The sequence below is a fragment of the Microcebus murinus genome, chromosome 10 (genome assembly GCF_040939455.1).
Source record: "Microcebus murinus isolate Inina chromosome 10, M.murinus_Inina_mat1.0, whole genome shotgun sequence".
Taxonomy (NCBI): Eukaryota; Metazoa; Chordata; class Mammalia; order Primates; family Cheirogaleidae; genus Microcebus; species Microcebus murinus.
The window spans coordinates 11,943,483-11,971,001 of NC_134113.1; the positions used below are offsets into that span (position 1 = coordinate 11,943,483).

The window sequence follows — 27,519 nt, forward strand, 5'->3', positions numbered from 1 at the left end:
AACGGATAGAATATCAAATTTGTGGATTTCCAATATTCTAACATATTTGTTGTATGCACAGAAATGTTAATATGTACATAGTAATGTAGAGGAGAAAAGTCAAAGGAAATAACCGGCTGGGCCAAATCTTTCATTTATTCTGTGGTTTTGTTGTGTTTTTATGAGCCAGCCATCCAATCCCAACATTTGATGATGGCCTGTCACATAAGCTTTCTTATTACAAAATGTCTATACTGGGTAGGACTGGGTTATCAAAGTTAAGTGGTTTATTATACTATTTAGTGTCTTGACTAGTATATTAAGAGATATATAGATAGATGTGTTTTCACTGTTTGCCACCTAGGTTCTTTGCATCTTCAGATCATGCCATTTCTCTAGTCCTTAATTTCCTGAGCAGCTGGTGGAAGAAGGGGTTTCAGTAGATGACATTTTCACCATACAATATTGGATCCATATCAGTATTTGCACAGTGTGTGTGCTTTATTATTACGAGTTCTCTAGTTTTCTAAGACCTGTTTTTGTTTTAATTAGTAAACTGCTCTATCATTTATATTAATAATAAGGAATCAAAAAGAAGCAAATGGCAGTTTAATCACAAAATCCTAATGTAGTAGACAGACATGTTCATGTGACATTTAAAAAAATAATTATCTTGTTCAAGTATATGTCATAAGAGTATTTCACTAAAGTCCTCTCTTTGGGTTTATTAACCAAATTATTACATCTTCTCACATCTATGAAAATAACAATGTGGAATAAAAAGAAGGAAAAGAGAAATCATTTTCATACTATATGTAAATTAGAAAAACAAACTTTACAAGTGACTTCAACTCTACTTAGTGAACAAAAAAGGTTTTAGCCAGACTCAAACTCAGTTATACTATTTATTATTGAAAGGGAAAGTGTACTAGGCAGAGAGGAAAAGATTTTACAGTGTGGATGTGAAAGAAAATTTTTGTACTCTACTATGGTATAAGACTGCCAGTTTCTGTGGAACACAAAGCCCTCCCTTTCTTGGACAGCTCAGTGCTTTGCTGGCATTTTCTTCAAAATCTGTTTTCCATCAGGACCAAGAGGAGGGAAGGTGTTAGGAATAAGGGAGGTTGGAAAGGGGGTTGCTGTTCCTTTAAATAGTGCTGTGAGTCCATGTGGCAGCAGGCCGCTCTGAAGTGTATTCTTTTGTAATGAATCACCAGTTCTATTGTCTGCTATCTCCCCTCTTTGTGGCTGAAGGCTGAAGTCTTTCACCTGAGCTGCTGCCAGTTTGCTCTTCTGTTCCTGGGTGGTTGGGAGAAGAGAAGAGGGGAGGGTATTTTATGCTTTAATTAAAGACAGATAAGAGAGCAGGTATGTTTTGCTTTGTTTCATTTTCTCCGATCCTTTCTGTTTTTGTTGTTTTTTGAAATTAGTTGGAGTAGGGAATCTATTTGTGATTTTGCGTAGCATATCCCATTTTCTGAGAATTCTGGAAATCTTCAGATTATTGTCTCCATTTTGTGGTATTGCTTTAAAGTGATTCCATTCTGTTGCCTGCCAGTCATGCTCCCTTGCCACCCGAACCTCATCCCACCCTTCGTCCACGGAGCTGCAGGCACACTGTTTGTTTTGGCATACTTTCCACTTTCTGTGGGCTGCACAGGATTTGGGGAAGTTGGAGGATAGGTGAGGGTTGTGGGTTGGAGACTAAATTTATGTTCCTTTACGGTGAACAATCCAGAAGCCTTTTTCCAGAGATTTGAGTTCTGCACAACTCCATATCTTCAGTTATAACCATTTCCTTGCCAAGGCCAGGACTGGCTCTTGAAAAATACTGCTATTCTAAAAACAACTTAACTTTGCTGAGAAGATACCCAGAATTTCATAAATGGAGCTGTGATAAAATCTGAGCAATTTTGATTCATTTAATGGTTTTTCCTTCTCAGTCACAACCCAACCACACATACTTCTTTTTGTTTTTTCTTTTGCCCCTTACCTCTATTATTTTTTCCTTTGTCTTTCTCCTTAGTTTTGCAGTTGAGTCTAGGTAAGCTTGGTGTTTGACAACCTACTGTTTAAGTTTGAATTGCTACAGAGGACATCTCCATGTTGAAAGGTAATGACGTTTTTCACCCCTCTCAGTCAGTAATAGAGCATAAGCTGAAATTGCTGGTTTTGTATACCCAGATTTCTGTTCTTCCCTAAAAAATTCCAGACTCACATTTATATATTGTCATATGGGAACAATTTAATCTCTGTTTTTGATTTTCTTATCATGTAATTCCTTACCTTGGGTTATTTCTTTGACATCTATTTTTGATACTCAGACTGTCACTTGGAACCAGTCTTACTAATGATATAGCCCTTATACGTGCCCCAGTCTCCTTCTGGTATACTATTCTTCTCTGGGATCTGATGTAGGTATGCCAAGCAGTCCCTTCTGAAGTCATAATTCTCACTTGTATTTTTCCCAACGTTCCAAACTGCTGTGAAATCTTTTTTGAACATTTCTTCACAACACTTTTATACAAAATACACCAAGCACAAATAGAACACTCCCTTGCAATAAATACTTGGCAGTTTTGATTGTAGCACCTTTATTATTGGGCTCCAGTATTCAGCCTCTTCTAGGCACTCAGAAATGCTACAGTCTGCCATCGTGATGTTTTGTTTCCATTTCTCAGACTTTTCAGTGTTTCTCTATCACTGTTAGAATGATTAAATTCAGGAAACCGTGGATATTTCATTAGAGGTCATTGCCAGAGTGAATAATTTAAAATGTAATTCTGATTTTGTCACCCCCATGCTTAAACCTTACAGTTGTTTCTCTTCAGACTCAAAATCCTGTGGCCTTAAAAAGATCTTTGTGACACTGCATGATCAGGAGCCTGGCTGCCTATCCTGCCTCATCTCCTGCTGCCCTTTTCTTTCCATATTTCATTCCAGTGACATCGGCCTCTTTGCTGTTCCCTTAACACACCTTACACCTTCCTGCTCAGGGCCTTTCCTTCTGCTTTTCTTTCTGCCTGAAATGCTCTTCCCGTGGACATCGACATGGCTTGCCCTGCTCACATGGTACTTCTCAAGGGAGACCTCTCCTTTGACCTTCTTGTCTAAACTAGCACTCCCTCATCAGTCTTTATCCCCTCATCCTGCCTTTTCTTCACTTGTCATTGATTTTAGTGCTTATCATTACTTGTTAGATGTTTGCTTGTTGTCTGTCTCTCCTCACCGCCACCTGGACAGAATATAAACTCCATGAAGCCAGGGACTTTATCCACAGTCTGTTTATATTCCCAGTGTCTAGGACAGTACCTGGAACATAGTCATAATAATTACAGCTAATTCTTGTATAGACTTATGATGTAATAATATCAGATACTGTTCTAAGCACTTTGCCTACATTAACTCAATGAATCCTCTCAACAACCCTGTATTATCCACATTATACAAAAGAGGAAACTAGGCATATGATGGTTGGGTAACTTGCCCAAGTTCATACAGCTTTCAAGAGATGTTGTAGGGATTCACATCCAGACAGACTAACATGGGAATTGATATTCTTAATTACTGTACTCTAATGCCCCTTGTAGGTATTGGATATTCAGTAAATATTTGTTGAATGAGTGAATGAATTAATTTAGGTAAGACTCTGTTTCACTTCTGAAATTACTATTTCTAACTTATTCAACACTTAGATGAAGCATGTGCAATAACAGAATCCATTGTTGAATAAAAGGAATTTATTATTATATGGTAAAATGTAATTATATTATTAGGATATTATTTAATATTAATAATAGTTGTAGTGTACATACTATGCATTAAGCACTGTCTTAAATGCTTTACATATATTAAGTCATTCATTCTTCTCAGCAGTCTTATGAGATAAGTACTATTAATATCCAGATTGTGGAAATTAGGAAACCCAAAGAGTTTGGCTCTAAATTCCTTGTTCTTAACCAACACTAATAATGACTGTTACTGAAATAACTTTTTGTTTTTGCATGCCTACTTTGTGCCAATTTTACATATATATCACATTTACAGTTATTATATTTATATCACATATCACTTGTCAGTCACACTTTTGAAGCCAGTGGTGTTTTTCCCATTTTTTGCATGAGACTGAGATTCTAGAGGTTAAGCAGCCTGGTGACTATGGGTTCAGACAAACCTAGGTTTCAAACCGGAGCCCTATTTCATTCCAAATTCACATACTATTTAATTATACTGTTAACCTTATAAGATAAATAGTTCCATTATTGGCTGTTAAAAAGTAGAAAGGTTTTCCTTATGATGAGCTGAAATCTGTTTTTGTTCTTGTGCTCTCACTCTTCCTAGTCCTATCATCTGGAGTCATATACAATAGTTTAATCTCTTCTACATAAAAGCCAAATATTTCAAGATACTGCTGAATGTTCCCTTTAATCTTCTATTATCTTTGCTCCTTTTTCCTACTGCTTTGAATTATTCTTCATGGATATGAAAATATGGTTTCCAGAATCTTTACTGGCTGTCCTGGACTAATTGCATTAATTTTTATGAATGATTTATTATTTATTTATGTCTAATTACTAAGTAAAATACCAATTATGAGTATTTTTAAAGTTTTTTATTGATACATAATAATTTTACATATTCGTGGCGTATACATGGTATTTTGATACATGCATGCAATGTGTATTGGTCAAATCAGATTAGACTACTTATCACCTCAAACATTTATCATTTCTTTGTGTTGGAAACATTTCAGATCTTCCCTTCTAGCTATTTTGAAATATAAAATAAATTGTTGTTAACTAAAGTGACCCTACCATGCTGTCAAATACTAGAACTTATTTCTTCTATCTAACTATATTTTTATACTCATTCCCTGAGCTATTTTCATCCCACCACCACCCCTGTCTTCTGGCAACCATCATTCTACAAATATGAGTATTATTAAGTATATCTTTATTGAAAGTTTTGTTTTATGATGTTTCACTTTACTCAGTTTTTGTACCTTACTGATCAGGTAGTGCTATCAGCAATTTATAACTTCAAAAATGAAAGGATATTACCTTTAACTCCTAAGTAGAATATTATTTTTCTATTCCCTTATAAAGCATGCTATTGGCAAGATTCTACCTGTCCTCTAACCTCTGGATCGTGCCCTTATCTCTCAGAGGTTACTATCACTGAGATTTTCGTTTTTTAAACTTACTAAGATGCTGTTTTGAAGATGCCAGTTGAATTTACAAATGACATTGAAAATCAGCACATTTGATCACTTCCCTTGAGATGTTGAAATTATGTCAAAAAAAGAATGCTGGAAAACCAAAATTGGAATTTTTTTTCCTTTTTTAGAGGCAGTATTTTGCTTTCTATTGCCCAGGCTGGAGTACAGTGGCACAGTGATAGCTCACTGTAACCTCAAACTCCTGGACTCAAAGGATCCTCCTGCCTCAGCCTCCTGAGTAGCTAGAACTACAGGCACATCCTGCCACTGCCTAGCTGACAGAGCGAGAGCCTGTCTCAAAAAATAAAAAAATTTTAACTTGAAATCATATAACTAAAGATGACTAAATTCATTCAGAATTGCAGGATAAAGTTCTGCAGCCAATTTTGACATTTAATTTTTAAAGGAATATTTAAGCAGAAAGTACAATAATAAAAGTCAGTATTTATTTTATGGAATTATAAATGAATACTTTTGTATCCACAAGTGATATAACTATATTCTTTTACCTAGTGTTGATTACAAAATTCCTCATAAGAAATTTTGAAGAGATAAACTCGACTTAAGGGGATTGAATTTTTTTTCCCCCCAGTTTACAGAGGAGGCAAGGGAGATTGGATTTTGAAAGACTCTTAGAACAAGGATCCACACAAACTTTTTCTGTAAAGGGCCAAATAGTAATATTTTTGGCTTTGCAAGCCATGCTGTCTCTGTCATAACTACTCAACTCTGCTGTTGCAGCGTTAAAGAAGCCATAGATGGTATGTAAACAAATGGGCGTAGCAGTATTCCAGTAAAACTATTTATGGACACTGAAATTTGAATTTCATGTAATTTTTGTGTGTCACAAAATATTCTTCCTTTGATTTTTTTTTCCCAACTAATTTAAAATGTGAAAACCACAATTAGCTTGCAGGTTATACAAAAATACGTGGTGGACCAGCTTTGAACAACAAGCCATAGTTTCCTGATCCCTGACTTAGAGGAATGTGGGTCTTCGCTATCTTTTTTCTTTCCTTCTTTCTTAACATAGATAAGATTTTCCCATGTAGCTTGATGATAGGAACACAGTTTTGAGTGGTTTTGACAGTCATCATATATCCCTGTTAGAATGAAACCCCTGATTTGCTTTCTCATTTTCCCCCCAGAAAGTATGAAGATTTTTCTCCTTTCTTCACTTCCTTTCTTTCTTCCTCCTCCCCACCCCCAAATGTAAACTATTTGCAATTCCCCAAATATGCTGTATTTTATACCTTCATATATTTTTATAGATTATTTTTTATATTTTTCATGTACAGTCGTGTACCACATAATGATGTTTCAGTCAACAACAGATTGCGTATATGACTGTAATCCAATAAGATTACAATACCACAGTTTTACTGTCCATTTTTAAATGTTTAGATGTATTTAGATACACAGATACTTAGCATTATGTTACAAATGCTTACAGTATTCAGTAACATACTATACAGGTTTGTAGCCTAGGAGCAATAGGCTATACCATATAGCCTAGGTGTGCAGCAGGTGTAGGGTCTAGGTTTGTGTAAGTACACTCTGTGATGTTCACATACACGACCATATCACCTAAGGAAGTATTTCTCAGAATGTATCCTTGTCATTAAGTGACACGTGACTTCATTATTACTTTGGGCCAGAATGCATTTTTCTCTCACATGTCTTTAAAGTTTCATCTTAGACTTCACCTACTTCAGAAAACTTGCCTTATCTCACAGAGTTGTTCCTTTCTTGATCTTTTAGCTCATGCTATTATATGTAGTACTGTAATTATGAGTATTTTTTTTACATCAGAATGTAGTTTATTTCAGAATTGAGACTGTATCACAAGTGTTTATTATCATGTCTGGTTCAGTTTTAGTATCCAGCAAATATTTCTTAAATGAATTAATGATTTTAACTTGTTAATTCATTGACAAGGTCCTCTTTTGAAATATAAATGGGAAAGTTAAATTGTTTAAAATCACTGATAACCTAATGCTTATTACATAAGTCAGTTAATACTTAAATATAGTTTGGGAAACAGATGCTTTACTTGGCTAGATGATGGGATTTTGGAATAAACAGCTATTTGGGGGACACACAAAACTTTTGTAGATGTTCTAGTAGAAAGCTGTGTACATCCAGAAGATAGTATGAAGGTAAATAGCATAGGAGCTCTAGTCTCCTAGGAAGTCAGGAAAGAGGGAAGAAGGGCATGAGAAAGAAAGAGAAGTAGGAAAGTGACAATGAAATTTCAGGGATTGGCAACTCATGGTAATTATACCAAATTTGGTATATGGAGTACAGCATCTCCCTCTCTCTCTTGCCTTCCACTTAAGATGAACAAAAGTTAGATTTTTTTACATATTACTACTTTTGAAAAGTTGTCAACCCAATATATATAGTAGACCCTAACCATTCCATGTTGTTTTTAAGGTTCACTGATCTTTTTTTAAGTCTTTTTTCCTCTCTGTATGTTTTCTTTTGGATAGTTTGTATTGTGGTGTCATCAAGTGCACTAATCTTTTTTTTCATGTAATTTGAGACATTATAGTTTTCATGTTTAGAATTTCGATGTGGGTCTTTTTTATCTCTCCCTCCCCCCCATGGCATCAGCCTCACTCACAGCAACCTCAAACTCTTAGGCTCAATCAATCCTTCTGCCTCAGCTTCCCGAATAGCTGGAACCACAGGCATGTGCCACCATGCCCGACTAATTTTTTCTAGATATTATTAGTTGGCCAATTAATTTCTTTCTATTTTTTTTAGTAGAGACGGGGTCTTGCTCTTACTCAGGCTGGTTTCGAACTTCAGACCTTGAGCCATCCTAGGCCTCCCGGAGTGCTAGGATTACAGGCGTGAGCCCCATGCCTGGCCTCGTGTCTCTATTTAACATACTCATTTTTTCTTCTCCCATCTTGAACGTGTGGAATACAGATGTTTTAATGTCCTTGCCTGCTTATCCTAACATGTCTTAGTTCTGGGTCAGTCGTGATTTATTTATTTTTCTCAGCATTATGGATTGTATTTTCCTACTTCTTTGCACGCCTGGTAATTTTTGATTGGATGCCAGATGTTGTGGATTTTACCATGTTGGATGCTAGATAATTTTTTATTTCTATAAATATTCTTGAGTCTTATCTACAGCACAGCTAAGTTTCTTAGAAATAGATTGATCCTTTCGGGACTTGATTTTAAGCTTTGTTAGATAGGACCAGAGCTGTGTTTAGTCTCTGGTTAATTTTTCCTTGCTGCTGAGGCAAGACTCTTTAGTACTCTAATTGAGGCTCCTTAAATCGTTAGGTTTTCCACTCTGGCTGTTAACAACAGGCTCTGTTCTTGGCACTGGGTGAGCTCCCTCCATTTCTTTCTGGTGGTTGTTTCTCCAGCCTCAGGTAGTTTCACACATAGATATGGCAATCATTACTCAACAGAGTACTCGAAATCTTTAGAGCTATTTCTGTGCAGCTTTCTCTTCTCCAGTAATCTCCCCTGTGAACTCTAGCTGTGTCTTGGCTTCCTCAGACTCTAGTTTTATTTCCTCAGTTCGTGGAGCTCACTGGGCACTGCCTGGGTCCATCCTGCCAGCACCAGCACAACCTGGAAACTTTTTCCACTCATAAATTGGGGCAGTTGTAAAGCTCACCTTGTTCATTTCCAGTCTCAGGGATCACTGCCCTTCCTTGCCTACTGGACAATGTCTTGAATGCTGTTGTTTTATATATTTTGTTCTATTTTTAGTTGCTTGAGATGGCAAGATAAATATGGTTCTTGTTACTCCATCTTGATTGGAAGCAGAAGAGAGATCACTTATTTTTAAGTGAAAATCAGTTCAGTAATTTCAAGGAGTTTTAGGGAAGAATGCATAAGATATATAAATAATTATAATACAAGGTAGAATATATTACATAACATGAATGTGATGTCAGTAAAGTGCTGTTAGAAGATTATATGAGGAAAAATTAATTTGGAAAGTTAGGCAGAGGTGGAAAGGGTGAGAAGGTGATGGCACTATTGTTTTTTGTGTGTGTGTGTGTGTGTATGTATATAATTTATGCAAGACACTATCTGAATCTAGAATCAAATTATTTGGTATTGAGTGAGGTTTAGGGTAGTTTCAGAGAGAGTCTGGGACTGCTATAAATTAAAGGTAAAAATGCTTCATTAGCAGAAATACATGGACAAGAACACAGAAAAAATAGGGTTTCTGTGTTTTGTAGTTCAGTGTGATTTGTGGTCCATTGTGGAAATGGAGAAACATCTCTTTTTTTTTCCTTTGTGTTACTTGCCTTTGCAATTCTAGCAGAAGAGGGATGGAGAATGTTCAAAGTACCATTTGTTCACTTAAACAATGTAGAAGATAAGGGCACTTTGGACTGTGAAAAAGGTGATTACAGCTCCAAACTTTTATGGAACCTTAGAAAACCTCAATAAGCAATATTTAGACTCTTTTGGTCATTGCTATTTAAATGGTAATCAGGTTATCTAGAAATTTCAGTGGGAAGGTGCTGTGGAACTAAAGTGTGTGGGTGGCACTGTTTAGAGCTTTCTTAACTTCAGTTACAGTGGTCGTCTGACTGTTGTATGCTAGCATAGCAGCTGTGACCAAAAGTTCATCTGAGTATGGTAGTCCCCCCCATCCCTGATTTCACCTTTTGAGGTTTCAGTTGCCTGAAATCCACTGTGGTCTGAAAATATTAACATACAATAATTTTTTTTTTTTTTTTTGAGACAGAGTCTTGCTCTGTTGCCCAGGCTAGAATGCTGTGGTGTCAGCCTAGCTCACAGCAACCTCAAACTCCTGGGCTCAAGGGATCCTCCTGCCTCAGCCTCCTGAGTAGCTGGGACTACAGGCATGCGCCACCGTGCCCGGCTAATTTTTTCTATATATTTTTAGTTGTCCAGTTAATTTCTTTCTATTTTTAGTAGAGACCGTGTCTCACTCTGGCTCAGGCTGGTCTCAAACTCATGAGCTCAAAGGATCCACCTGCCTCCACCTCCCAGAGTGTTAGAATTACAGGCATGAGCCACTGCGTCTGGCTGAGATACAATATTTTGAGAGAGTGTGACACAACATATTCACATAAATTTTATTATAGTACATTGTTATAATTGTTTTATTTTATTAGTTATTGTTGTTACTCTCCTTATTGTGCCTAATTTATAAAGTAAATTTTATCACAGGGATGCATGTATAGGGAAAAGCCATGTTGATATGTATGGGGTTTGATACTATCTGCAGTTTCAGGCATCCACCAGGGGTCTGGGAACGCATTCTCCATGGATAAAGTGGGACTACTATATGTGCTTTAAAGTTTTTTTTCCCTTGAAGAACCAAGGGGGTATCTTTGAGAAACAGGAAATGTGTGTGTTTTGTTCAATTTCACTTGGCCTACGTTTTATAAAAAGCCTTTAGTAAGAAGAATGTGATTTTTTTTTTCCCCTCTTATGTTTACATTGCTAGGACTGTATGAAAAGGAACATGGAGAATTTAGTGCTTACATTTTGGACTATGTATTCTTTTCCTCTTTTCTTCTTCCTTCACAGTAATAGTGGAAATTATTATCTCTAATTTTTTAAGCCAAAAGCAAAGAATTTTGTATAGATGGTATCAGTTAATTCCTATAAGGTACCTTGACATGTAGTGATCCTTCTTTTCATTTTACAAATGAAAAACTTGAGGCATTGAGAGGTTAAGTGACTTGTCCAAGGTCACACAAATAGTACATGGCAGAGCCTGGATTTGAACCGATGTTTACCTTTCTAAAGTTTATGCTGTTTCTCTCCCTGCAACCCCTGCTTTTGATGATAGATGTTATATTAAGTATAATATAAAGAATATAGGCCTTAATACTTATTTACCTTTTTCTTTATATAAGCTCTACCTTCCCCTGGTGGCTAAATTTGGGAAATGTTTGCTAATTTTCTTGGAGCCTTAGGTTCCTCTGGGATAAGTGCAGAATTGATGAATTTGACTATTTGATATTCTTTAAATTATTGAAATTTAACTTACAGAAGTTTTACAGTTTGATGGCTTAGTGTTTCACATGGGGAGCATTTGTGCAGGGTAAGAGAGAAACCAAAAATATTGGCTCTCTAGAGTAGCTCTTAGCTATTTTGGGCAGGGGAACAGATAAACTACTTAATGACATTTTGTTGACTTTGATACAGAAGGAATACTTACTTTCACATGGTAATATACCTAATGTTTCTTTTTCTACTGTTTTTTAAAACTATATTCTATCTCTTGGATAAAGCCCCTTTATTGTAGAATCATAGATTCTTAGAGCTAAGTGAACTTTATCTTATGACTCAGAATACAGATCCCGAGAGGAAGTGAGTTGTCCAAGGTTATATAGCAAAGTAATGGCAGAAATGGAGCTAGAATTAATTTTTCCATAGTCTTTCTTGTGTTCTTTCTATAGTCAGAACATCCTTTAGGAATTTCAGACCTTTAACAAAGGATAGTTAGTCTATAGAGTTTAAGTATCAGGTCCTTATGCTCCTCATTCCTGAAAGAGAAAATCTTAGAATGAAAAAGTTAAACTTAAGTATCTTGGGCTGCCATTCTTTATTGGAAAATTACTTTTGAATGAAGCTGGATAGTCTAGTTGATTTGATAATGACAATAATGAAGTTTCATGTAAGGAAGATTGTAAGTGGAGAGAAGAAATATATATGCCCTTTTGTTTTAAGTATACTTTAAGATTTATTTTTTGGGGGGAGTATTGACTTTTATAGAAAATGTGGAGTGAGCTCTGGGAATGTTTTCATTATTAAGCAACCATTAAAGTACAGATGGCTTTCTTTTTTTCTTGAAGCGGAGTCTTACTCTGTTGCCCTGGATAGAGTGCAGTGGCATGATCATAGCTCCCTGTAACCTCACACTCCTGGGCTCAAGCCATCCTCCTGCCTCAGCCTCCCAAGTGTCTGGGACTACAGGTGCACGCCACTGCACCTGACTAATTCTTCTATTATTTGTAGAGATGGGGTCTGGCTCTTGTTCAGGCTGGTCTTGAACTCCTAGCCTCAAGCAATCCTCCCACCTCAGCCTCCCAGAGTGCTAGGGTTACATGCGTGAGCCACGTGCCCGGCCCTATGTCTTCTTTTTGGCACTCTCAGTAGCTGGTTTCAGATAGCCATATTTCAGTATGCCATCTTTCTTAAGTTGAATATTCTCCCTTTGAGGCAAGTTTCCCTGTTCAGTAATAACATCCTATTTTATTTTTTTTTAAGAGGCAGGGTCTCTATCTGTCACCTAGACTAAAGTGCAATGGCCATAGCTTACTGTAACCTTGAACTTCTGGACTCAAGCGATCCTCCTGCTTGAGCCTCCCTAGTAGCTAGGTCTACAGGCACATGCCACCATGTCCAGATAATATTTTTGTTGTTATTTTTTTTATAGAGATGAGGTCTTATTGTGTTGTTCAGGCTGGTCTCAAACTCCTGGGCTCAAGTGATCCTCCTGCCTCAGTCTCCCAAAGTGCTGGGATTACAGGCATAAGCCACTGTGCGTGGCCTTATAATAGCTTTTTTGATGCCTTCTTCTAACATAGGACTCTAATTTCTTGTCTCATAATGAAGGATTAAATGTTGCAATCACTGGTTTATATTTCATTGCCATACAAGATTGAAGGATCAGAGTCCATGGCATGCCTTATGGATCCATTTGTTAGAGATCAGTGGGGTAACAGGAATTGTTTTCCTCCCTTTAGACTGGATTCTGATCTTGGCCACTATTGCATTCATGAAGAAGGAGGGAGGTGAAGAATTAGGCATTCTAACTGGTAAATACTTGATTTCTTTTGTTTCGGAGAGTGGTTCGACCATTACAAATCTTTTTGTTTATAAGTTTTTAGAATGATGTTTTGTACATAGTGCTGGGTATACTTGTAGATGGCTCTTGGACTGTGACTTACAGCGTACATTTACTTCTGATACTCCTCTGAGTTGCTTTGCTTACTGTAATCTAAATGCACCTAATTTATTAAAGCATAAGTACAAGAGCAGTTTCAAGAATTGTGAACACTTCTAATTTTCCTTTTAACTTTCTCAAGTTTGCTTTTAATAAATCTCAATATTCGAGGGTTATTTTAAAGAAACATAGACGTTTTAGTTGATAAACTTTTCCCACATCTGTAAAGGAACCTGGAATTCCAGAGCTAACATATGGCTGAAATTTTTTACAAAAAAAGAAATCATGGTGTCTGGGTCAAGTTGATAGATAGATACTTTCAGTTGCTTATCATCTCTTATAAGACTCCACTAAAATAACAATATATTAAATAGAAGTACAAAAAGAAATAAATCATTAATAGCAAGTAGAAAAGGGCAAACCATGATATTACTAATAAACAAGAGAATTAAACAAATATTTGGAAAAGCTAAAGCAAGTGGGGACCAATTGATAGATGAAATGGAGGACAAACTGAAGCTTGGCAGAGAAACAAGGAGGCTGCTTGTGATATGGAAGCCAGTCTACCCAGCAGGAACCCTCAAGGGCTCTCTGAGCAAAAGTGAAGAAGGGGCAGAAAACAGGAATTCAGTGTTTATATGGGGATAGCTCAACTACCTGGCATTGCCAGAGCCTTTTCAACTCTTTCCCAGTGGCATCTAATGTGCTGCCCTCTTTCTCTAGCATTAAAAAAGGAAAAACAAAACAAAAACGTGATTATTTGTTTCTAAGGAAGTTGATCAAAATGTTTGGGGAAATGTAATTGTTTTTGTACTAGATATTGGCACCCCTTCCTTTAGTCTGATATTTGGGTGATGGGGGGTAGGGTATTCCATACTTTGCTAGCAGCTTACACTAAAATAAAGCCTACCAGTGACATGTTCTTTCCTATCCCATACTGAGTTCTCAGTTGGAATTTTAATTCCAGGAAGAGACCTAAAGAAAGCAGATTAGCAGAAGAAACTCATACCAGCTAACCAAGTCCTTCTACCTGTACCTCTGGTACATGAGGATCATTAGAAGTCTAAAAGGAACTTTCAGCATGAAAGAGACCAGAAGAAACAAATAGAAAACCTAACCCTTAAGGGCAACAGATAGTGCAGGGAAAAGAATTGAAAGAAATCTTTAAAGAAATCTTTTAACTAATATACTCAGAAATTCTAGAAGATAATGCATTCATAAGAGCAGTCACAGTTGTAATGAAAAGAGAACAATTAGAAATAGCAAAAGAAGGTTAAGAACATGATTGTCAAAAGAAAACATGCAGTAGAAGGATAGGAAAATAGAGTTGGAGATATCTCCCAAAGTGTAGAGGTTTAAGACAACACATGGAAAATACAAAAGGCAAGACATAGACTATGTCCTTAGTTCACATTCTCTAGAAAACTGAGCCTGAGCCAAAATCTTACCTGCTAACACTTTATTGGAGAGTACAATCTCAGGAAAGAGGAGGGAAAAGAGAATGCAATGGTGGAAAGCTGGTCAGGCTTTTTAACAGGCAATGTTGATTACTTGGAAGTCTTCGGGGAGATTGTGTAGAACTATTGTTTCTCTGGCCAGTCCATCCAAAGGGGGTGTGGAGTGGTATCTTATCTGTTGGTTTCCTCCCATCTCCTGCTCCCCCTCTTTTGGTCAAAGTTTGCCATACATTTACCTCACTTGACCTCTTCCTTCAGTGGCCTCAGAGGGAGGCCAGCTCCTACGCTTTTGGTGAACAGATCAGATCTGCACAGAGGGATGCCTAAGCCGTGGGGATGGTCAGAGGAGTCAGTAATCCCTAATGGCAGTCTCTGACCTTGGAACCTTTGCCTTGTAAGAAACTATTAATATTAATGAGGGTTGCTCCCCGAAGGACTGATGGAGGGAAGGGTAGGAGACCGCGGCTTTTTATCATAAGCCCTTCTGTACCTACTTGATTTGCTATCATGTGCATGTATTAATTTGAGAAAAATAAAAATGAAAAGTGAATTACCAAAACATCCTAGAAATAACTATCAAAGGTCTTTTAGAATGTATTTTTAAAAAGAGTGAACTCAAAATCTTAAAAGATAAAACCTAATTAGTTTGTAGCAGGATAATCATATTGGACTTATAGAATTGGTCCTTTCTCCTTTCCTACCTTTTCCTGAAAAAGAACTTGTGCTGTTTGACCTCTCTATTCGCATATGGTCCCCAGGATTGAAATCTAGTCATTTTCTACTACTCCCTTGTACCCATTGCCAGGTTCTGCTGATGCTACCTTGGGATTGTCTTTAGCACATGTTCCCTAATCTATATCCCTCTTCCTCTGCTGTATAATAGTTCATGGCCTTATTATAAGTCCTTCAAAGTTTGTAATATCCTTCTAACTGATCTCTCCTCCGTCATGACACCCACCCACCCACCCATGCTAGGTTTTAGTCTCCTCTTGTGCTACCATATCATTTAGGTTATAATTTTTGTTAAAGTAATAAAAGTTTGTAGTTATTTATATATTCAACTAGGTTATAACATCATTTATTTCTTTAAGAAACCCTTACTGAAAGTGTCTAAGGTGGTTGGTCGCTGGGGATACAAAGGGATACAAAGATGAATTGGACCTGGACAGTCCTGCCCTCAAAGAATTCATGTTCTATAAAGACAACAGATATGTAAACAAATAAATGTAATAGAATGTAAGTACTACAATAAAGTCAAATATTAGGTTGGGGGGTGGAGAAAATGATCTTGGTTTTTTGTTTTGTTTTGTTTTGTTTCCTATTTGGGTGAATCAGAAACCTCTAGGGGGGAATAGATGCTAGAACCACATGTTAAAGATTGTGTCCAAATTAGCCAGATGGTTAGAAAGGAGAATGACTTTATAAGCAGAAAGAATAGTAGGTACAAAAAAACTGGAGAGTGAAGCAGCACAAGTTTTCAGTATTCCATACACATTAGAGTACCACCTGTGTCAAACCATCAACATCTCTCAGGTAGATTATGATAGCCTCCTAATAGGTCTACTGGCTTTTGTTTTTGCCTTTGCCAAGTGATCCATTTAAAACCTACGTCTGACCATACCACTTCTCTGCTCAAAACTCTCAGTGGAGTATAAAAGCCAAAATCCCTGCAGTGGCCATAAGCTTTATACGATTTCTGCTGACTTCATTCTTTCCCCACTGCCACTTTTCTCACTTCATCTCCTGCCACTCTGTTCCAGTCTTATCCAGTCCAAACACATAGGCCTCCTAGGCCTTCATGTTCTTAGTTCTTAGAGTGAGCTGAGAGGGTATTTTCACCTCTGGGTGTTTGCATTTGTCTTCCCTTTGTCTGGAGTAGCATCCATACAAATATATACATGGCTTGTTACCTTAATTTCTAAGAGAATCTGATCAAATGTTACCTTCCCTGACCACCCTGTAGAAAATAGAAATCCTCTATCCCTCTAGCCCTAATACTCCCATGCCTTCTTTTTACTTTATTTTTCTCCATGGCACATCATCTATTTATTTATTATGTGTCTCTCCTTGCTATAATGTAAACTCTGTAAGGGCAGGAACTTTGTCTTTTTAATCACTGTTGTTTCCCCAGTGGGGGCTACAGTGGATTGTCCAACATATGATAGGTACTCAATAAATATCTGATGGCAAGAATTGAAGCTAAATAGGTGAAGTATGCAAGGAGCATGACTTTCATGCAGAAATGTTTAGACTGTAGACATTGGGAGTCTAGGATTTTAAGAAGAGGATTAATTAACAGTATCAGATTTAGGTTTTACTTTAGAAAGACCATTCTTGTAGCTTCTTGGAGAATTAATTAGATTGAGACTAAATTAGAAGAAAGGAGAACTGTTAAAGTTTCTTTGGATAGCCTGTATGAGAGCAGAGACTCATTTTTCTCTTCATTTCCCACAATATATACTGAGGATTCTCACATGTGGCCTTTCAGTTATTATATATATTTTAATAGAACTGTCATAACTCATTTTATGAGGTAAATATTTATGAATGATTATTTATATTGTGGAAAGCTTCCTGCAGGATTGATAAGCTATTGAGAGAAGGGCTCCTATTTTTTTTTAATAGACTTATACCTGATTGATTCAATTTAGTAAGCATTTTCTAAAGAGCTACTAGTATGTGCTTATTATCACTTCATTTGATGAAGTTTATAATTCAGTCCCCGGTCGACCTAAGGACTTTACCTGTGAAATTGTTAGAGAAAATATAAGCCACTATGTAACCATGGTTGTAGACAAAATGCAGTTTTGTTTGGGGGAAGGCATAGGGAAGATTTTTATATGTTACTATGTGGATATCATCTTAATTTTCCATTTTAAAGCAGTGGACTACAGTAGAATGCCAGACATAAAATCTGTAAAGCATAATTAAATATTTTGTGATTCAGAAGGCACTATAAAACCTTGCCAATGTTTTATTCTGAACCTGTGTTATGACTACTCTTAAGGATGTTCCAGTTTAACACATGGAAGATGCAAACTTAATTGTCCATGAAGACAAAGAATAAATTAATTTAAATTATATTAAAAATTGGGGTTGAGAAAAAGAATAGTCATCCATGGATTGTGTAAATCACCAATTACATTGAATAGAATAGACATCTAACAATTGTCTGTTAGGGGCCTTCCAAGGTAGCTGAACTAGAGTAGTTGTTGTGGTCTTGCCAGGGGAAGCTGTGGTTCATGGATGTTTGAGGTTATAAATATTGCTTTAAAGAGAAACAGAAGAAAGCTTTTAAGAGGCTGGAGACATTAAAACTATTACAGAGTTTGTCATTTTTAACCTAATAGATAATTGGTTTGAATGACTTTGTTCTGAAATATTTATTTTCCTGTTTAAATATTCATTGCTGTGAGATGGCAAAACTCAGCTTTCAGGGCAGAGATCAGTCTGGTTTTTCTTTCTAAGTAATTCAAAAGAAGGATATGTGTGTGTGTGTGTGTGTGTGTGTGTGTGTGTTTTGGAGGCAAGTTTGTAATTGTCTTGTTGGCCAAATCTCTAACTTCCCTTATACTTATGTATATTAGCTTCTGTCATTTATTTTTATTCTAAGCATGGATGTAGAGTATACTGTATTGCCTGTTATTAATTGTCTGTATAAGAGCTCACAGTTGCACTGGTTATCCTCCTGCTCTCCATCTCCCCTTAATGTAGTGTAGCACACTTAGGCTTTAGGCTCTAGTTCTTTAGTTATACTCAACTCTAAAGGAAGGATCCATTGTGAGGCCTGCATTTCAGTAGATTTGCATGTGTATGTGTGGGGGGAAACAACTAGTGTTTATTCTCTTATCTGTAGGTTCCATATAAGAAGGTAATCCTCTACTTTCAGGAAACTTACATTTATAGCCACTGCTGCTTCCTCTCATAACCTATGCCCGCCCTAGTCTTTGTCCTTCTTCTAGAGGTATAGATGCTTCAGAGCATTTACTGGAAACATGCTGCTACCATAATTCTATCCCATTCTGCCAGCCAAAGCCTCTAAAACAGTGTTTCTCAGAGTATGGTACCCATACCACCTATACCAAAAAGTACCAGGGACCAGCCCCAACCCACTGAATCTAATCTATAGGAAAAGGATCTTGACATTTGCATTTTTAAACATGCTGCTCCAATGGTTTGTTACACACAATAAAATATGGGCATCTCTTCTGTCAAGGAACAAGGTAGAAGATGAGTTTGTGGGTGTGGTAAGCTAGGTATTATGTAAGTAGTTCCTTACTTCATGGGGGTCAGTGATCTTATGGTGAAACTGCGGCTGGAATAGATGTATCCCTAAACTCCTTACTTGGAATTAGATAGCACTTTCTCTTAAATTTAATACTATAGTGGTGATAGGTTTTTATAACTATAATCATTATTATATAATAATTAAGTCTGTTTTTGTGAGCTTCTTTGGGATCCCAGCCATCCATTACGTTCCAAACAAAGTGAAAAATAAACTCTTAGAATTCAACCTGAATATAAATGTTGGAGACGACATGGAGACTTCATGTGTAGATTTTTCCTCTCAATTTCAAATTTATCTGCAAGTTGTCTAAAATCTTATGGCTCTGGGTGTAATTTATTGTAAAAGAGAAAATACATTACTTTTATCTAAGTTACCAGAAATATTTTCAGGATTATTAGACACTAACACTTTCTGCTCTGGGTATTCATATTATAAAACTTTGTTGAGATGAGAAAAGGAAAACATTCTTATTCTACAGCTCTCCTTCTAGGTGTTAGTATGGGAGTTTGAAGGAAAAAAAATAAGGAAAGTACAAGATAACTTGGCTGTCTTTAGACTTAAAAAAAAAAAACCAGAATGTTTTAGATAGTAAAGGAAGTAGATTTTAGGGTATCACTGTTAAAAATAAGTAGGTAAGTTAAGAATCTAGAATGAATTTTGCTTTAAGTCTAGCAAATTAGCATTGGATTGTCTTTGTACATGTATATTTACCCATTTTATTCTTCTGGAATTTCTTAGTTTGTTGTTCTTCTACAGTTCATTTTTAAAAATTGATCCTAGATCATTTTAAATTCAGTGTTCTCTTCTTATCTTTCTGAGATAAGAGTTATGTAGCTATTTTTTCCCCTCTTGTCACAGATGTTTGGGCAGAAGTCCTTTCTTTTAGTACTAGATTTGAGAAGAATAGCAGGTCTTTTCTTAGGTACTTCGGTTTGTTTGTTTGTTTAAAACAAAGACAGGTAGAACTTGAAATCTAGCCTACATAAGCAAATGGGGGTTGCGGGAAGGGTATAATTATAAAATATTTAAAAGCGAAAATATTTTTTCTATTATAATTCTAGAGAATTAATTTCCATTTGTATACAGTACTAGAAAAATGATTAGTGACATTGTCAGTGATGATAAACTGGCAAGAATATGCTCTACCTAAAGAATGAAATGATTCTTTTTATGGTGGTGTGAATAAAATTAATATCGATCTGTTTGAATTCATGATCCATTCTGACCATATATGTAAATGGGAATTGGAAAACTTTTAGGGTTACAGCCTGTTGATTAGAAGTACTACAATAGCAGATTGTGTATATAAGTGGGACTCAAGATTACCAAACAAAAAACTAGAGTGAAGTTGGAAAATAAAAGAGAAGGTACAAACAAAAATACGCCTTTCTCTCTCCAAGATTACACAGACTTTAATTATCCTAGAAAAATGAAGACACTTATATTTGGGGCCATTGTTTCTGTTCTCATAATATTTTATGCAGAGCTTTATTTTTAGCACCAATAATATCGATTAGTTTACATGCCTTTCTTGCCTTCTAAATTTGTTCTACAAAAGAAAGAATTTTATTTTTGCCTTCATGCCTCTCCCCCTGTTAAAAACTAGCATGTTGTAGATGCTTAAATGTTACTATATAATTGATTCTAATATTCAGGAAAATTCAATAGGAACAGAGAACATGCTAAAGAAACAACAAAACAGGCCAGGCGCGGTGGCTCACGCCTGTAATCCTAGCTCTCTGGGAGGCCGAGGTGGGCGGATTGCTCAAGGTCAGGAGTTCAAAACCAGCCTGAGCAAGAGCGAGACCCCGTCTCTACTATAAATAGAAAGAAATTAATTGGCCAACTGATATGTATATAAAAAATTAGCCGGGCATGGTGGCACATGCCTGTAGTCCCAGCTACTCGGGAGGCTGAGGCGGAAGGATCGCTGGAGCCCAGGAGTGTGAGGTTGCTGTGAGCTAGGCTGATGCCACGGCACTCACTCTAGCCTGGACAACAAAGCGAGACTCTGTCTCAAAAAAAAAAAAAAAAAAAAAAAAGAAACAACAAAACAGTCAGTTTCTCTTTCTCTCAGTTTTCACAACAGCTCTCTGAAGGGTTGTTCATTTTGCAGAAGAGAAATAGGCTAGTTAAGTAATTCATCCACATCTGAGATTTAAACTCAGATCTTCCTTTTAGGTTCATGTTCTTTCTTCTGTTTTACTCTATCTCCCATGAAAACTTGGGAGAAAATATGTAACTGGACCTAAAAACTATTTGAAAGTCACCCGTAGGTAGGTGATGGTTGAAGTGTTGAGACTGCTATGGTTGAGGTAATAGATGATGAAAGGGTTCCTGTGTGGTGGGAATTAATTCCTGTGGTGGTACAGCCAGCTCTTCATATCGGCTGGTTCCACATCCATGGGTTCCACATCGCAGATTGATAATATTAGGGGGGGCGAAATGAATGGTTGTGAGAATAACTTGAACAAATACAGGCTTTTTCCCCCTCATTATTTTCTAAACACTACAGCATAACAGTTATTTACATAACATTTACATTGTATTAGGTATTATGAGTAATCTAGAGATGATTTAGAGTATATAGGAGGATATACATAGATTATATATAAATACTACACCATTTTATGTCAGAGACTTGAACATCCATGGATTTTCATGTCGGGGGCGTATCCTGGACCAGTCCACCACAGATATCAAGGGATGACTATATTTGAATTTATAATGAAAACATTTAGCATATTTCGTGTTGTATACCAGAAGGCCACGTATGTATCTGTGATTTAAAGGAGAAAGACATCATTCTTAACTTAGAAATTAATAGTTACATCTGATTTTCACTCACCGCATGTCAGTACTCTTCAAGATGAAATCATATGCATAAAGCACAAGCACATAAATGTGGATTCTTTTCTTTCCTAAGGGTGTGCCACCACTTCTGCCTGCTCACCCCATACTCTTCTCCAATTTGATGTCAGCCCAAGATATCCACATTTGTTTCATTATGTATTATTCCTTGTTATGCTTTCTACTATAGCCAAACAAAGCAATTTGCTGTAGTGAGCAGTCATGTGACTTTGTATCTTAATCTTTCTTTCTTTTTTTTTTGTGAGACAAGAGTCTCGCTTTGTTGCCCAGGCTAGAGTGAGTGCCATGGCGTCAGCCTAGCTCACAGCAACCTCAAACTCCTGGGCTCAAGAGATCCTCCTGCCTCAGCCTCCAGAGTAGCTGGGACTACAGGCATGTGCCACCATGCTCAGCTGATTTTTTTCTCTATATATTAGTTGGCCAGTTAATTTCTTTCTATTTTTAGTAGAGACGGGGTCTCGCTCTTGCTCAGGCTGGTTTCAAACTCCTGACCTTGAGCAATCCGCCCGCCTCGGGCCTCCGAGAGTGCTAGGATTACAGGCGTGAGCCACCTCGCCCGGCTTTAATCTTTCTTTATTTAATAAATGTTTGCTTAGCACTTCATATTTATTAGGCACCATGTGGGATTCTACATTCAACAAAACAGTCCCTACCAATCATAGTGAAGCTTTTAATCTAGCAGGGGAGTGAAAACACATACTCAAATTTGCTAAATATAAGGCTTTGAATTTAAATGTCTTGTTAAATTCTAATGTCTTGCACATTAGTGGTGCAAGCTAAATACTATGAGAATATAGAAAGGAAGGAATTACTTCTAACTGGAAATGGGAAAAAGTTTATAGACTGCTAAATTAGGGGAAAGAGCTATTCTATCTAACATTGTGGACTACAAGAGAAAGTTAATAATAATTTATTTTCTCGATGAGATATACTTAAGTAGCTTAGCCTGTGATATTAGAAACAAAACATTTTTACATAAGCATAGAGGTAAATTCATGCCTGGAAATAATCATGTGAACTGTCATCTCATAGTTTCTCTGGAGGTGGTTGTACTTTTCTCCTGAACTTAGAATTTTGGAATATGGCCTGGAAATTTAATAGAAATATGAAACCATTTAACATTTTTACTATTAATAACATATACTTGGGGAAATATTCAGACATTGCAGAGTATACGAGACAAAACGTGAAATCACTTCTATCCCAATGTCATTCCCTTAGTATATAAATGTAATTGTTACATTATTAACAACAACAACAAAGTACTACTATAAAAATAAAATAATCCACTAAGGATTTCTTCTTGACCTCCTAATAGAGGTTCACATTTCCCTACTTCTAGGAAACCAGAGCTTCTGCCTGGCTTGCATTTCTGTGTAACACCTAGTACCTAGGCTACAAGTGGATTGTAGAAAATGTCTTTATCTCCCACTGCTAATTAATGTGTTTATTGAGTTGACAGAGCCACCTCTGTCAAGACTACCCCTGTGGGAGAATTCATACCGTGTACTTGTGTGCCAGAGTCTCATTCCCAGCAGGGCTGGAGCAGAGAATGGAAGCTGGAGTAAAAGCTACAAATTAGGATTAATGTCAGAGCCTGAGAAAAGTCCCCTTGGCCATGCTGATCTTAACTTGAAAACTGTGTCTTTTATCTTTTATCACTTATTTAGTAGACATTTCCTGTGGATTACTGTAAGATTATGTTTATGCCTGGAGTTGGAACATAGATCTGTAGAGACCTTTGGTGCTCTTGCTCTGTTTCATTTACCAATTCACCTGAATTTGAATTCTTTTCTTTTTCATATTTGTCTTCAGGCCAGTAAATAAAGTGAGGGCTTCTGAAACAATGTGTTTTTTATGGCCAGATAGATACAGATAAATAGAGCACTGAGTAATTTGAAGAAGGGAGAGAATTATTTTATTTCCTTCTTAGGATGCAAGGAATAACTAAGGAGAAATCATATACAATATCCCAACCTAGAGATAATGAAAAGAAATTATGTAGTGGTGAGTAACAAAGGTAGACTTTTTCCCCTCAAAAATTTTATGGGTAAAAAATTGAAGGTTTTCATAGCATATTTTTTAAGAACTAAGCAAAGGGAGAATTTTTATATATAGCAGTTTTTAGTACCAAGTAGAAATGATTGTCAGATATTGGAGCCAGCTAAATTTTGGGGTTGTATAACTTTCAAGTAGAAGACAATTATGAATTTTTGTTTCTAGGTGGGTTACTACCATTTTCTTTTTTTCCTTTCTTTTTCTTTTATTTTTTGTAGAGACAGGTTCTCCACTGTATTGCCCGTGCTGGTTTCAAACTTCTGGCCTCAAGTGATCCTCCCATGTTGGCCTTCTAAAGTGCTAGAATTACAGGCATGAGCCACTGCACCCAGCCAATCATTGTCTTAAGAGCACAATAATTCAATGTTTTAGCATATTGGCTTCCCCTTATTGATTATATATATTTTGTGTCATTCTTTTTAACATGAAAAGCAATATATTTTATAGGTTTATTATAAAAATAATACCTGCTTATTAGGGGCACAAAGAAACTTTTGGGGGTTTTGGATAGATATGTTCACTGTCTTGATTGTGGTGATGATTTCATAAGTTATATATATATATCAAAACTTAGCAAATTGTACACTGTAAATAAATACAGATGCAGTTTATTGTATGACAGTTATACCTTGATAAAACTTCCAAAATTTTTTTTGCTGATTTGATTAAAAAACAAATTATTTTGGTATCATATGCATTACTATGACTAGTAGTGAGGTTGAGCATTTTCATTATATTACCTGTTTGTATTTTATCTTCTATGAATTGTTCAGTTATATCCTTTGCCTCTTTTTCTCTTGGCGTGTGTATGTGTCTTCTATCTTACCAATTTTATATAACCCACTCTGGCACTAGTGATGATAACCCAGTATATGTCTTAGCTGTTGCTAATATTTTTTTCTAGTTGATTTTTCTAATGACTTTAAAGTCCATTTCTCCTTTTCTCCCCATACTTTTACTCTCCCTCTCTTCTGCCCTCTCTGCCAACTATTCCAGAAAGACGGTGGCTCAAGACTTTACAGACTTGGATGTCTTCAGTAAAACAATGATTTTTCTTTTTATGGAATAAAATGGGAAATCAGGAGGTCATTTGTTGAGAAAGGAGGGTAGTGAGGGCTTTGCAAAATCCATAACACAAGACTTAAACCCCTCTTTTGTATCTGAACTTGAAGACAGAACAGAAGTGAGAGAGAGGCTATGGACCAAAGTGGCCTCTGACAGTTTCCATATTTACTGCATGTTCTTTATTGATATTTCAGGTATGATATTTCAGCCCTACTTTCATTCTTGATTTGGTAATTTATGTCTTCTCTCTTTTTTTCTTGGTCCTTCTATCTAAGGTTGGTTTGTTTTGCATGTTCTTTATTGATATTTCAGGTATGCTGGATCCTAGATAAGCATGTGGGAATGGATGTTACATGAAAGGGTATCCTGCTATGTTGTTAACCTTACATGGTAGCAGTAATTCTTTTGGCTCTGGGAAGTTTTTATTTAGTATTTTGAAGGAAAGTTTTTTTTTTTTTTATTAACCTGCTAAGACTTAAATCTCTACCTTGATATACAAAAAATAAGTTTTTAGTAATGTACTTTCTTCTGAATTCAATGCCTTAAAACCTAGAGGTCTATGTTGTCTTGTTTCCAGACTGTAATTTATAGTGTTGTTCTACCAGTTGGCTATGAATTGTCATTTTAAGGAAATCGATTTATTTCTCTTTGTTTTATTCCTAAGCATTGGTAAAAAACTAGAGAGTATCCTAGAGAAAATACTAATGGCCCAAACTAATTTCATCTTTTACAGTAAAGCTTACCTTGTGTGAGAAATTTCCTGGCATTTTTTTAAAAACTTGGTTTAAAGGGAAAAATTTTAACCTTTTGACATCTAGTCCACTAATATGGTTGTGGACCTATCTAATAGCCACAACATTGACATAAGTTGGAGTGTGTGTGCATGTGTCTGCATACATATGTCTATGTGTGTATGTATAATAATATTTTCCCCAGTCCTGGGCCAATAAGTGTTCTGTTTTACCTGTACAGTGAGAAAATATTCAGAGAATTCTGTATACTCACCTTAAAAATAATTATGTAACAAGGATTTAAAGTCACTTTTCCTCCTTATTTTCTCTTTCTCATTGTTTGTTTTAGGGTAACCAGGAGCCAACAACAACTCCTGACGCAATGGTTCAGCCTTTTACTACCATCCCATTTCCACCACCTCCACAGAATGGAATTCCTACAGAATATGGAGTGCCACACACTCAGGACTATGCCGGCCAGACCAGTGAGCATAACCTGACACTCTATGGAAGTACACAAGCCCACGGAGAGCAGAGTAGCAACTCACCTAGCACACAAAACGGATCTCTTACGGTATGTGAATTATGAAGTAGAAAATGGAAGGATGCATGTCAATCATATACTTAATCATAAGACCAGAAAGCCCTTTGAATTAATTTAGCATTTACATTTCATTACATAGCATTAATGTAATTTCAGTTCTATTCCAAGCATTGTAATTAGAAGATAGGGATTTAAAATTAAAACTCCCAGTTACTGCCCAGGAGCTTTTAGTCTAGAGATGAGACAGACAATATAATAGGGTAAGTATAGTGGTGAAAGTAAATTTAGAATGATGCTGTTCTTTTCAACTTTACCAGTAACCTTCATTTTGCAAAATCTCGTGTTCCCTTCTATGCTCTCATCTACATATTCTCTCAGCTGCATTGTACATGCTCTCCTTCCTCCTCCTTGCAATGCTTAGTCTTCTTGGCTTTTGTGCTCTCCTGATTTCCCTGCTAAGTCTGAGTGTTTTGCTGATTCCTCCTCCTCTCTTCAACTTTTAAATGGTACAGTACTCCAAGTTTGGGTGCTAGAACCCCTTTCCTCTTATTTTAAGTCCTCTCTCTATATAATTATATTACCAGATTCACTTAGTTGATCAAGCAAAACCTAGGAGTCATTCTTCATTTCCTTCATCTCTACATCTAATCCCTTAGCAAGTCTTGACAATCATAGCTGTAAAACATTTACTACTTCAACCTCGTCTCTACATTTTACTACTACAGATGGAAGAGCTCAGCTTTTCTACTAGATTATGTAAGTTTGAGTCTCAATATTGCCTCTACTAAGTTGTATGACCTTGGGCCAGTTATTTAATCTCTCCCTGCCTTGGCTTGTTGTAAAATAAAGATAATAGTACCTGCCTCCAGAGGCTGTTAGGAGATTTAAAAGAGTTTAATTCCCATAAGGTATTTGTCACTGTCATTACCACTCTAGTCTAAACCTCATCACTTATTTCCTGTATTACCTCTGCCTAACTTATTCACTCTCCCCTTAGCAGCCAAGATGGTTTTGTTTTTTAATGCTGTTTTCCTGCTTAACTCTTAATAGTACCCTAACACAATTAGAATAAAATCCAAACTCTGTATTTGGTTTACTAGCTCCAGCCCACCTCTTCTATTTCACCTCTTGCTACTAACTTGCTGAAATAAAGGAAATGTCATAAATTAACAATAGGTATGTATCATGTACATATCAATAATATGTGCAATTGTATTGTCTGTGGGATTGTGGGTGTATTTCTAAAGATAGAAGTGTTCTATACTCTGTATAGAAAGACCTATCTTTAGTTTTTAGATTTCTTTTTTCCTTTCCTATATCTGTTTATCAGAAAGAGAGATTTATTCAGCCTTTAAGCCACTTGGTAAGATTTACTTTCAAATAAAGCCTTTTT

At 36.4% G+C, this 27,519-nt stretch overlaps 1 protein-coding gene across 39 annotated transcripts in view; it reads left to right on the forward strand.

Moving 5' to 3' along the window:
* The window catches only part of RBFOX2 (RNA binding fox-1 homolog 2), a 281,289-nt gene that overhangs the window by 187,998 nt on the left and 65,772 nt on the right, over window positions 1–27,519 (forward strand). For 38 of the 39 annotated variants that reach the window (XM_076007020.1, XM_076007019.1, XM_012787062.2 and 35 more), the window contains one exon: window positions 25,932–26,156. In XM_076007020.1, coding sequence (XP_075863135.1) covers window positions 25,932–26,156 — 225 coding nt within the window. Of the gene's footprint in view, window positions 1–12,912; window positions 12,985–25,931; window positions 26,157–27,519 lie in introns of all 39 variants that reach the window. The other variant, XM_012787076.3, reaches the window with a different exon arrangement.